The sequence below is a fragment of the Cervus elaphus genome, chromosome 21, assembly GCF_910594005.1.
Source record: "Cervus elaphus chromosome 21, mCerEla1.1, whole genome shotgun sequence".
Classification (NCBI taxonomy): Eukaryota; Metazoa; Chordata; class Mammalia; order Artiodactyla; family Cervidae; genus Cervus; species Cervus elaphus.
In genome coordinates this window covers 32,380,643-32,394,611 of record NC_057835.1, presented here as the reverse complement: position 1 = coordinate 32,394,611, position 13,969 = coordinate 32,380,643, and the positions used below count along the sequence as shown (strand labels likewise).

Genomic DNA, 13,969 nt, shown 5'->3' with positions numbered 1-13,969 from the left:
TTTGCTTTATATTGTTAATTTATAAACTATAAACCATCGTGTCTGTTCATGTCTATTCTAGACAATATTACAGCATGAATCTCACTGTAAAACATGTTTTAAATTTGTGGGAATACTCATTTTCCGATACCTGGTGACTCAGACGGTAAAGAGTCTGCCTGCAATGCAGGACACCTGGGTTTGATCCCTGGGTCAGAAAGATCCCCTGGAGAAGGGAATGGCAACCCACTCCAGTATTCTTGCCTGGAAAATTCCATGGATGGAGGATCCTGGTGGGCAAAAAATTAGACATGACTGAGAGACTTAGCACGCACACATGGACATTTTGCTGTCTAGAAACAGGAAATCCCTCACCTTGAAAGGTAACTCTTTTGTCTGTGAACAGTCCTGAATGTGAACAGTCTTCTGGGCATTGTGAAATATCTTCCTAACCATTTTCAAGCCTTACTGTGCATAAGAACTTCTTCAGCAGCTTAAGGTCCCTGTGAGATTCACTTTGGGTTCATCCATGAGTAGCACAGGAATTTACAAATATATTAAAGAATTTCCAAGTGATTCTGATGAGATTCTTTGATAAGAGATACCCTTAAACTCCACTTACATGTCTAATACAATTTAAAATAAATTGCTATTGTGTTTCTAATGCCTGTCTTCTTTAAGTACAATGTGAAATTATAGGGGTAAAAATGCTTTGGAAAAACAATACTGTGTGAAAAAACCCAAACAAACTCTTTGGTCAGCCCAATATATACATAATCTTGAGATGAAAGAACATTTTCTTAAGAAAATGGTGCAAGTGCAAAAGTTTCCATCAATATTCGTTGCCTTTTTCTGTCTAATGTTTATATTTTATTATTTTCTCATTCTACAGTTGAAGCTTAGAAAAGTTTCTTTCCTCAGGTAGACAGTGGCACAGCCGAATTTCAAACACATTTTATTGCCTTGTTTAAAAACTAAAGAGATTTTTTTTTCTTTTGTAGCCAAGAAAGTCTTCTGGAAACTTTATGGATGCAATGCCATGAGAAAGATACATGTCCACATTTAGAGGTAAGGACAACTGTTTTATCTAGTAATGTATTTTTATTCATCAGCCTTCTATTGGTTTGCATTGCTACTGCCATTGTGTTTATCAGGTGTGTGTTAAACAACAAAAAATTGACTCCAGAGAAGGAATCGTTTGTATTTTCTTCTGGAGTTATCTTCCTGTGACCTTACCTCTCTAGAGAAGCCTTGTAGGATGAGCTACTATTGAAAATTCAGAGAGAAATAGTTGGAAAGAGAAGGGAAAGACCAGGACACTGAAGACTCATTCTTTCCATTTCACTTTTTTCAGAGCCAGCTGATTAGTCTCTACATGTTAGGTCTATACCAATTAATTCTGAATCTACCAAGGGTCATTTTACACATTAAAATGTTTAGAATAATGTATGAGTGATTGTCTTTTTATGATGGTGTGCTTCTTTTTAATTGTGTGCCTTTTAAAAAATTTTATTTATTTTTATTTATGGCTGCGCTGAGTCTTTGTTGCTGCACTGGCATTTCTCTAGTTGCATTGTGCAGGCTCTTCCCTGTGGTGGCTTCTCATGTTGCAGAGCACAGGTTCTAGGGCACGTGGGTTTCAGTAGTCACTGCAAGTGGGCTCAGAAGTTGTGGCTCCTAGGCTCTAGAGCATGAGCTTAATAGTTTTGGGGCACGGACTTGTTTGCTCCTTGGCATGTGGGATCCTCCCAAACCAGGGATGGAACCCATGTCTCCTGCATTGGCAGGTGGGTTCTTCATTGCTGAACCACCAGGGAAGCCGTAGTCATGTGCTTTTTAAGACTTAACACAATACAGCAACCTGAGTTCTAATTTTTTCCAGGTTGAAATATTTCTCTTTTGGTGGTTATCACTGTAGGAAAAAAAAAAAAAGGGACTCATTGCTCTTGGTTTCCTTAACTAGTGTTTCTCAGTCCTAGACGCAATCTAAACTCATTTGAAGAAGTTCAAGAACTATGAAGCACAGATTTTATTGGAGACTGGTTATAATCAATGGAATCTTTTAATGGAACCCAGGTGTACATTTTGAAGCTCCCAGATGATTTTGGTGTGCACTAGGGTTGAGAACTATAATTTTACCCCATGTTGGGAATTTAACATGAAATTGGAGCCTGCACCGTAGTTTTAAGTGGCAAATGAAAACAACAACCCAAACAAAACTGATCTCTTAGTGTTTGTAATCATTAAGAGAAGTTTTGGCTATTGAAGGGTAAACCGAAAACTTTGTGTGGACCAACATAATAACTTCATGAAATTTATATGAGGAGAGAAATATTTTTAGGTAGAAATGTGAATGGTTCTTAGAGAAGTATAAATGCTACTCAGATAACCCTTGAGAATCTGAGGATAAAATTACACTTCAAACATCACCTGGGTAAAATCTAACTTTTTAATGTCACCATATTAATGTATCTGAGTGATTTTAATCCTGATTCTTAAAGAGTTGAAATTTTACTTAATGTTGGAATTTTGATCAATGCTCTGTATTCAAACAGAACAGTCTCTCCTTAAAAAATTAGCAAATTTCCTTTCAGAGCTGTTGTTGCTTGGTTGCTAAGTTGTGTTCAGCTTCTTTGTGACCCCATGAACTGTAGCCCACCAGGATCCTCTGTCCATAGAATTTTCCAAGCAAGAATACTGGAGTGGGCTGTTGTTGTTCAGTCTTTAAGTTGTGTCTGACTCTTTGTGACCCTAGGGACTGCAGCAAGTCAGGCTTGCTGCAAGCCAGACTTCTCAGTGCTTTACTATCTCTGGGAGATTGTTCAAACTCGGGTCCATTGAGTCACTGATGCCATTCAACCATCTTGTTCTCTATTGCCCCCTTCTCCTCCTGCCCTCAGTGTTTCCCAGCATCAGGGTCTTTTCCAATGGGTCTGCTCTTCTCATCAGGTGGCCAAAGTTCAGCATCAGCATCAGTCCTTCCAATGAATATTCAGAGCTGATTTCCTTTAGGATTGACTGGTTTGATCTCCTTGCAGCCCAAGGGACTATCAAGAGTCTTCTCCAGCACTACAATTCGAAAGTATCGATTCTTCAGAGCTCAGCCTTCTTTATAGTCTAACTCTCACATCTGTACATGACTACTGGCAAAACCATAGCTTTGACTATAGGGACATTTGTCAGCAAAGTGACATTTCTGCTTTTTAATTTGCTATGTAGGTTGGTCATAGATTTCCTTCCAAGGAGTAAGTGTCTTTTAACTTCATGGGTGCAGTCACCGTCCACAGTGATTTTGGCCAGAAAATAAAATCTGCAACTACTACAACTTTTCCCCCCATCTATTTGCCATGAAGTGCTGAGACAAGATGCCATGATGTTAGTTTTTTCAATGTTGAGTTTTAAGCCAGCTTTTTCACTGCCCTCTTTCACCTTCATCAAGAGGCTCTGGGTAGCCATTTTCTTCTCCAGGGGATCTTCCTCTCCCAAGAATCAGACACAGGTCTCCTGCATTGGTAGGCAGATTCTTTACCGCTGAGTCAGTCACCAGGGAAGCTCTAGAGAACTGTATTCTTACTGAAATAGCAGCATAGTTTTTGTCCTAAGTCACTTTTATGACCAAAGAAAGGCAAAACTTTGAAGCAATAAAATGACATGATATTTTTTTACTAGTTCCTTCAGCTCACGTTGAAGTTCTGATCACAGGATATTACATATTTAGCTTCACTTAGAAGCAGAATACTTTGATTTGTCAAGTGCTTGATTCTTCCATAAATGATAGGTAACTTGTAGAACTTGCTTTAGAATCTTAGTTGATTATTATCAGATCCTTTTCACATGTCACCAAGGTGTACTTGAATTGAATATATGTATACTAGCTCTTAGAAAAGTATTCCTGTATCAAACAGATCCTAACCATCTCAGCATGCCAGTGGGTGTATCCTAATGGCTGGTGTAAAGACACACAACCAGGAATTACTTTGATTATGGGGGTTCCAGGAGTACCTGTGATTGACTCCTGCAAGGCTAAGGGCCGTCTCCACTGTGGAGGGCATTTATTGTGATGTACTCTTTAAGTGGTCTCAACAGGATATCATGAGACTAAAATGGGCTTATTTAGACATTCTCTTGCTAAGAATGATTTCTAGTTTTGAAGTCATTATGAAAAACTTTCACTGTTCCTGCTGTCTTTTCCTTGCATGAATCCTTATTTTTGTGATTTACTTTTATCTCACTCATTTCCAAGGAAAATTGTTTTGGCACCATTTGGTTTCCTAATTACTAAGCTGTTCCCTCTTGGCCACAGGTTAGCACTTTTCCTGCCCTCCCTCCCTCCTTTTCTTCCTTCTTTCCTCCCTTTCTCTCTTATTTCCATGCTTTTCTTTCTTTCACTTCTCTGTCTTTCCTGTCTCCCTTCCTAATTACAGTTGTTGGCCATAATCAGAATATGATTTAGCTGAGAAGGATCTGTTAAATGCTATAAGTTCGCCTGTACTGACACTTCCCAATTGTTAGGGGTTGTTTTGAAGGGCAAAAACTGAGCTATTAGTTCAGCGTATTTGAGCTTCTTTCTTTTTTCTAGTGCTTTTATCTAGTTTCTGACTTTAAGATCCTTTGCATCATTTTGCAAGGTTTTTATAAAGTCATGCCTTTGTGAGAATGTACTGCTTTGTTGAATCTCATGGAATTTTTATTGATTTGCAGCTCCTTCATCTTGGGACAAATCCTCAGTTACCTTGGATGCTATAGTTTGTGTGTTATCATTCCCTTTATTGTTTGCTATATACGTTCTCTTTGACATTTTGATTTTCCAGTCTTCAAGTAAAGGTTTTATCTTGAGTTTTCAATGCAGTGCTTTATGTGTGAATACTTTTCACTGAGGTGAAGTTTTTTTTTTAATCAAATTATTAGTAATTGTATTGTTCTTCCCTTAATTGGTTCTATTTGGTAGAGTTTATAAAGCATAACTGGCAGCTATATTTCTCTTTATATGACCGATTGTCTGAATTTGTCCCTTTCTCTGATACTATAAACTGCATCTTGACTTCTGAGCTGTTATGGAAGTTAAATGTCTTTCCTACATATTTTACAAGTTGGTTTTGAATCCTAAATGGAATTGTAATTGATAACTTTTTGTTAATGCTAAAGCATTGTCTAGAAGTAAAGGATTAGTATTAGCTGAAAAAAAATTGTATTTCTGAATCAAATATAGGTTTTCAAAAATATCATTTAGTGAAATTATATCATTTGATGAAATAAAGGAAAAATAGGATAAAGGAGGAAAGAGGGGATATATATAAAAAGTCAAAGTGGTGAATGTATGAAAGGTCAAAACATTGAGAAAAAACAGTTACTGATATAATTTGAGACAATATCTAAAAAAGGAAAGAAATTGGAGGTAATTCAGTTGTATAGTCTGTAATGACAAAATTCATCACAAAAATGAGAAGAAATTTATATGTGTTGTTTTAGTGAACATTTCTCTTTCAGATTTATTAAGATACAATTAATGTATAGCACTGTATAAGTTTAAAATGCACAGTATAACATTTTGACTTGCATAAGTCATGAAATGATTGCCACAATAAGTTGAGTGAGCACCCATCATCTCATATACATACAGCATGAACTAGAGAAATATTTTCCTTGTGACAAGAACTCATAGGATTTACTCTCTTAACTTTCACATGTAACATACAACATCATTAATTATCTTTACCATGTTTATCATGTCCGTGACATATCTAGTACTTATTTATCTTATAACTGAAGGTTTGAACCTTTTGACTGCCTTCATCCAATACTCCCTCTTCTCATTTGCTGCCTCTGGTAATCATAAATCTGATCTCTTTTCCATGAGTTTGTTTGTATATTTTTGAAGTGTTAAAATTGACCTACAACACTGTGTTATTTCCAGGTACATAATATAGTGGTTCGTTATTTCTGTACATTTCAAAATGATCACCATGATAAATCTACTTGTTATCTGTTACCATACAAAAGAAATTACATAATTATTCCCCACACTCTACATTTCTGTCTGTGAATCAGTTTTTTTGTTACTTAAAAGTTTGAACCTCTCAATCTCCCTCATCTGTTTTTCTCATTCCCCCTTCCCTATACTTTTCTGGCAACCACTTATTTGTTCTCTGTACCTATGACTCTTTTTCTGTTTTTTTGTTTTGTTTTTTATTTGTTTTTATTGATGTATTTTTTTAGATTCCAAATGTAAGTGAAATCATAAAGTATTTACCATTCTTCCTGATTTATTTAACTTCAAAAAATACCCTCTAGGTTCATCCATATTATCACAAATGGCAAGATTTTATCCTTGTTTATGGCCAAGTAATATTCCAAGTAATGGCCAAGTTATATATATATATATATACGCCACTTGTTTATCTACTTATCTTTTAATGATCTCTTAGGTTTCTTTCATATCTTACCTATTGTAAATAATGCTACAATGGGTGCATACATCTTTTAAACTTAGTTTTCATTTTCTTTGGGTAAATACCCAGGAGTAGAATCACTGGATCATGTAGTAGTTCTACTTTTAATTGTTTGGGGAGACTCTATACTGTTTTTCATAGAGGCTGCACCAGTTTACATTCCCACCAGCAGTGTGCTAGGACTCCCTTTTCTCCAAATCCTGGCCAGTACTCATTACATCTTTTTTTCCTTTTCTTCTCCCACTAAGATTCCTATTACATGTAGGAGGATATGCTTTTAGGAGGTTTCACCTGTCTCTTGGCTCTGTTCATTTTTGTTTTTCTTTTCCTTTTCTGTTCTTCAGACTAAATGACCTCTATTGACCTGTCTGAAGTTTAATAATTATCTTATCTGTTCAAATCTGCGGTTGAACCATTTCAGTAAAATTTTCTTTTGCACTATTGTACTTTTCAACTAGGTCTTCTAGGGTCTCTATTTGATTCCTTCTTATAATTTATATCTCTTTACTGATATTCTTGGTTTGGTAAGACAACTTTCTAGTGATTTCCTGTAGATATCAGTACAAAATTTCTTTTAGTTCTTTGGTTATATTTAAAATACTTGATTTAAAGTTTGTTTAAAAAGTCTGATGTTTGGGCTTCTTCAGGAACAGTTTTTGTTAATTCTTCTTTATTTTTCATGGGCTCTATTGTCTTGATTCTCTGTGCAAATTGTAATATTTTGTTGAAAACTGGGTATTCCGAACATTATAATATGATAACCCTGGAGATCAGATTCTCTTTCCTTTCCACAGCTTTTTGTTGCTACTTACTGGAGTACTTATTTGGTTGTACAGTGATTTTTCTGTATTAATTTTCTAAAGTCTGTATTCTTTACTGTGTGTGGCCCCTGAAGTTTCTGTTCTGTTAGCTTAGTAGGTAGATAATGGCTTGACAGAATTTTTTCTCAGCATTTTAAAACTGAGAGTCAGCTCTTTTGTTCTCATTTAAACATTCACTTGTTTGCTATACACATTTGACTAGTTTCCAGAGTTCTCATGAACTTGACTTCGACTGTTATAGGCAGTGTATTTGCTGCTCACGTGGAGGAATAAGCTTGGGGCATTTGCTACTTCTTCTCTTTCCCTGATGTTATCCTGCGTATGCTGACAGTCTTCACAATAATCAGCTCTTGTCTGAGATAATGCAGATAGAAACCCATGAACCCTGCGGCCTTTCTCATGTGTCCATCTGCTGAATCTGGATTCCTGAGAAAGTCCCCAGGTGGGGACAAGTGGGTCTCCTTAAAGCAGAATGCCTGGGCTGTTTGTCTGTTGCAACCCTTCCTACTGCGTTCCCACAGTGCTGATCCAGCCTCTGCTCATGAGACGGCACTCAGAAAAGCTTCTCTCTCCCCTCTGCTCCTGTGACAAAGGTTCTTATCCCTTTTCTTGAAAATCTCATGTGTTACTAACGTTGTGACAAATTTCCTTCAGAATTAGTGACTTGTTTTTTTGTGGAATCTTTCTTAATAATGATTTTTTTTATGCTCCTTGTGATTTTGATTTAATAGAAAACTATGTTTTTTTTTTTTTGAAAATAATATTAAAGCTTTGATAGCTTCGTGCCAGGGCTTCCCTGGTGGCTGAGATGGTGAAGACTCGGCCTGCAATGCAGGAGACCCAGTTGCAATCCCTGGGTCAGGAAGATCCCCTGGAGAAGGAAATGACAACCCACTCCAGTTTTCTTGCCTGGAAAATCACATGGATGGAGTAACCTGGCGGGCTACACCCCATGGGGTTGCAAAGGGTCAGACGTGACTGAGCAACTAACACACAGAATCTTTCCATCCCTTTGTAACAGTTATTGGCACTTCCATTTTAGCCTCTCTACAGTCCAGTCTATACATCGAGAAGATGATCTTTTAAAAGTACAAATCAGATCACGTCCCTCATTTGTTGAAACCCATCTAAAGTTGCCCGCCACTTCAATGAGATAAAAACCTCTTGCCGTGTCCTGCGTGTTACCACATAATCTGGCTTTGCCTCCAATTTGACCTTGTTCCTCTCCCTGGACTATGTGGTTCTAAGCACACTGGCTTTCTGGATGGACCATTCTGCCTTTAAGGGGGGCTCAGTCCTGTCATGGGGACTTCGTGCACTGCTCGGGACGTTTTTTCTCGAAATTCATTGCCAGGCTGGCTTTGCCTCCTCATTAGTCTATGTGTAACTATGCATTATGGCCTGAATTTTGTTTCTCCCCAATTCATATGTTGGAGTACTAACCTTCAGTACCATGGAATGTGACTGTATTAACTTTCCAGGGCTGCCATAACAAAATATGACAGACTGGGTGGCTTAAACAACAGAAAGTTATTTTTTCACAGCTCTGAAAGCTAGAAGTCCAAGGTCAAGATGCTGACAATTTCTGTTCTCCTGTGTCCTCTACTTTGGGGTGACAGTTAACCACCACCTCGAGCTTTATGGTTAACCTCCCCTCTGTGGCCACACATAACTGGTACCCTGTCCTCTTCTTATAAGGATGCCAGACCTATTGAACTTATAGTCCCATCCTTACAATTTTATTTAACCTTAATTCTCTCTATAAAGATCCTATCTCCAAAAATAGTCACATTGTGGGTTGGGGATTCAACATATGAATGTTTTGTTTGTTTTGTTTGATTTGTTTGTTTGTTTTTGGGCTTGGGGCAGTTTTTTTGTTTTTCGTTTTTTTTTTTGACTGTGCCCCCGACCAGGAATTGAACTCAGGCCATAGCAGCCCAAGTGCTGAGTCCAACCATTGGACCCCCAAGGGATTCCCCTAACATTCGGCTTTTGAAACGACACAATTCAATCCATAACACTCACTGTATTTGGAGTTAGGGTTCTCAGAATCTTTACAGCTGAGCCAATGGGGAAGCCCTCTTAAAGAGGTAATGAAGTTAAAATGTGTTCAAAGATTCCATGATCCTGTCCCTGAAAGGTAAGCCCGTGAAAAAAGGGGTTTGTTGTGCTGTCTCTGAATATCTTCAGCACCCAGCGAGTGGACTGGCCCATAGGATTATGCTCTGCCCACTAAATACATAAGTGGGTGATGGATGGACTGACTGGGTAGTTAAGTGGATGAATCATCTTCCAGACAACAGACTCAGAAGAAGTGAGACATGGACTGGGTAAATTGGGGGAAACTTTCCCTTCAAAGTGTCCTGCCTAGGGAAGAACAGCGAGATCACAGAGACAGGATGATTTTACATCAAAGGGTATTGGAAGCTGAAAGAGCCTGGGAGAATGCTTGAGAAGAGAAATAAAGACAAACCAGCTACAATGTCTCTGAGTGTTAGTTGAACAACTATAGCTATAGAGTTGGAAACAAAATGTAGTGGTCTTCCCATGTTGTTATTGTTTAGTCTCAAATTCGTGTCGGACTCTGCAGCCCCATGGACAGTAGCATGCCAGGCTCTTCTGTCCGTGGGATTTCCCAGGCAAGAATAAGTTGCCATTTCCTTCTCCAAGGATCTTCCCCATCCAGGGATAGAACTTGAGTCGCCTGCATTGGCAGGCGGATTCTTTATCATCTGAGTCTGCTGGGAAGCCCCATAAGAGTATAGCAAATAGGAGACTGGCTATTGGCTTAGGAACCTGGTTGAAAGGGAAAGCAAGGCTATCGGTTGATGTCCAAAAAACCTGGATCTTTGGTTTTGACTGTGATGGGGACCAGATCTTGCTTTCTAACACAATTCACCTGTCTGTTCAGTTCCAAATGATCTGGCCCTCCTTTCCTGTGCGTGAATTGAGAACGCCGGAGTCCTTGCTGCAGTCTGACGTCTCTCACCTCCACTTGCCACACAAACTCTCTCCATGTATCCCAGACACCTGGCATTGTTGTCTATAGCTGGTTTATATTTCTCCACTTGGCCCCTTGCTGCAGATTCTTGCCCAAGGTGACTCAGCCACGCTTTTTGCAGTAACCAAGTGGTAAATGACTTTTAAAAATCATTATTCAGAAATGAAAATGAGTCCAAATAACCAAGTTCAATTTGGGGTACAACTGGGATATAGTTACCAATGGAATTCAAGCCTTCTTATGGAAGTTTTGACTTCTAAAATTTTTCATTGGACTCTATTTTCTGAATAGTGATAATGAATGTTTGATTTTTAAGCATTACCTTATTAAATTTTTACAAACTTGTGAGGTAATCGCAATTATTATCTTAATTTTATCCATGAGAAAACTGGTTAACTCTTTTGCCCTAAGTCTGTAAGTGGCAGTCAGGATTTAGACCCAAATGGTTTGAATCCAAAAAAACTTTCTGTAACCATTTCTTTAACTATTGCATGTGCTGACTTAAAGGGAAAAGACTTATAAACTTTTAAATAAATTACATATACAATTTACAATAAAAGTTTATTTTCTTTATGCTTGTATTAATAGTTATAAATTTTGGTAGCTATTTCATAATTCTATATTTTTAATGCAGATAATGTTTTCAGTCTAAGCCCAAAAAAAGCATATATGGTCATATACGCATTATGGCATTTTATTGGTTGACTGCTTGTTGTTTAGTCACATACCTGCTTTGAGTTCCTGATTTAAACTTTTCCCTGGTTGGCAGAGATAAGTTGAGAATGGCTTGGCAATTCCTGTCTCTAATTGCTGCATGTATAACGAGATGTTATTTGTTTGTAGAGTTGGTATTCAGACACAGTTCCATTTCTCTTTTGTTCACATTATTCTGCTTTTCAGCGACAGTCCAAGCCTCATAGTCATGTTTTGATTAAGGGACTAATGCTTTATTAAATTTTGAATAGAGTCTGTTATCAGTGTAGTGTTATTCTTATTGAAATAGCAACATAATATTCTTCAGCTGCTTTGTGAGAGGAGAGCAGAATGCGATTTCTATCCTCCCTCTGATTCCTGGTTGTTTACAGTGGTTGAAATAATTCTTTCTGTGAAAGGTTCCCAATTTTAGTTTGAGATGATACTGGACTGTATCACCGGTTCTATTATCATCAAATACATTGGCGGTGTGGTCCCACCTATTCCAGTTTTATTACTTCTTGAAAGAAGGGGATACATTTACATGAAATACTGATTTCTACTCTGAATTCTGCTTAGTGGGTCCCGGAGATGCAGTTTATTTCTGAAAGTCAGATAACTGCTTCAGAGTTTTCCTTGTGACTTCTAATTCTTTCAATACTGCTTGGTCAGCAAAACATAAGATCTTGCAAAGATTTTTTTTCCCCCCATGAAAGACACATGAAAGAGGCCAGGGTTTGGAATTCATGGTCCTCGCAGATATGCAAACCTTTCAGAAGTAGCTCATTGTCATCAGTATTTGTAAAAGCGGTTGTTCAGTTACTCAATCGTGTCTGATTCTTTGTGACCCCAGGGACTGCAGCACGCCAGGTTTCCCTGTCCTTCACCATCTGTAAAAGTAAGGAAGAAATGATTCTGAAGCCTTGTAACTCACGACTTTATACTGGATGGTTTTATTAATTTATTTGCTGTAGTAGCCTCGGTAATACATTGAGAGCACATCTGTGTGTGTATTGAATACCTACGTGCGTGCTGCGTTGCTTCAGTTGTGTCAGCTCTTTGCAACCCAATGAACTATAGTCCAGCAGGCTTCTCTGTCCATGGGATTCTCCAGGCAAGACTACTGGAGTGTGTTGCCATGCCCTCCTCCAGGAGATCTTCTCAACCCAGGGATCAAACCCATGTCTCCTGCACTGGCAGACGTGTTCTTTATCACTAGTGCCACCTGGGAATACCTATAGCATTGAAATGGTTGGTTTGGGTCCTAATGTGGCCACCATAGTCCAAACTATTTCTACAATGTCTCCTTGGAAACTGCTGGATGATCTTAGAACATTTTCTGTATAGATCTTCACTCTCCAAAGTGAAATGTATTTATTTAATACTTATGATATCTGGAGCCCTAAACTGATTAATGAAATGATTGCTTCCAATGAATCTTTTGGATTTTAACAGAATAAAACAAATTACTACTGCCACACAAAGACAGGAGTCTGATTTTTAAAAAAAAATAGCTATAATTACTTTTAAAATATTATTAAATAAATATTAATTATTAATTAATATTATTAATTAATTGCAATTAATATTATTGTGCAATTAATATTATTGTGTGCCTGCTCAGTTGCTCAGGCATGTCTGACCCTTTGCAACCCCATGGACTGTAGCCAGCCAGCTCCTCTGTCCATGGGATTCTCCAGGCATGAACAGTGGAGTGCATTGCCATTTCCTACTCCAGGGAATCTTCCTGACCCAGGGATTGAACCCACGTCACCTGCATCTCCTGCATTGGCAGGCAGAGTCTTTACCACTGTGCAACCTGGAAGCATTATTATTACTGGGCATTAATTTCCAGGCCATGTTTTAAGTGCCTGAACATATATTAATTTGTTTAATCATTTTAACACTGCATTGAGTTAGATGCCATTATTTATCTTCATTTTAAGATGAGAAAACTGAGGCACAGAGGGTAAAGAACTTGTCCCAGATCATACTGCTGATAGAGGCAGAGGTGGGACTTGACCTGAGGTCCTCTGGCTCTAGAGTCTGTTGTCACTCTCTAGGTAACTCTGAAATTGCCTAGAGACTTTATTTCAGAGTCAAATCCTGCAGGAAGATTCAAATACGCTTATTCTTAATATGCAGCTAGAAAGGTGATGGGGCAGAGCGTCAAGGCACTTCCCAATGCTTTTACTGTGAAAGGATCATTCTGAATTTTAAATGACTTCTCTCTGTAGTGGGGCTTCCTTGGTAACTCAAATGGTAAAGCGTCTGCTTGCAATGCAGGTGACCTGGGATTCAATCACTGGGTCGGGAAGATCCCGTGAGAAGGGCACGGCAACCCACTCCAGTATTCTTGCCTGGAGAATTCCGTGGACAGAGGAGCCTGGCAGGCTAGAGTCCATGGGGTTGCAAAGAATTGGACACACACTCTCTCTGTCGTTAAGCTTTGTTTGGGGATTATTCCTTACTTTACCCTTTGACCTCCAATATTCTAAAAAGCCACTAATAAAGTGAAAATGAGTATTGTGATTAAATCACTTTAAGCTTTCTTTCTAAGCCACACTCTTGTTATCAGACCTGGTCACAAATGAGTCTGTGAGGCAATATGACTGACTTTTAGGAAGCACTATAGAGCTTGCCTATGAAAATGAGGAGCTTTCCTAGTATGATTACATGGTTTATTTATTCGGATTGGTTCAGAAGACCATTTAAATATTCCATTAGCACTCAGAAGAAAATATTATCTGTTCGCAAAAGTCAAAAACATACATCAGGGACGCTGAAAGCACTCCAGAAGAGATCTCCCTACCGTGGCTTGGGCAATGACTTTGTTCTTCAAAGCAGTGCACTTCCTCCCAAGGTGACCACTCTGAAGTTACTTCCCGGAGTTGCAGGTGTGATGGTTGGGCCCTGAGGCAGCTGGTTTGATTCAGTGTCCTTATTTGGTTCACTTACAATGAGTATCAAAATTATGACTGTGGTAGTCTGTTGACAATCTTCCTGAAAGAATTCTTCTCTCTGAA

At 38.4% G+C, this 13,969-nt stretch overlaps 1 protein-coding gene across 1 annotated transcript in view; it reads left to right on the top strand.

Annotated features, from left to right (window-relative positions):
- Positions 1–13,969, top strand: part of LOC122678934 (cytochrome P450 7B1) — a 735,200-nt gene that overhangs the window by 509,557 nt on the left and 211,674 nt on the right. The window contains exon 7 of the mRNA XM_043879091.1: positions 981–1,047. Coding sequence (XP_043735026.1) covers positions 981–1,047 — 67 coding nt within the window. The remainder of the gene's footprint in view (positions 1–980; positions 1,048–13,969) is intronic.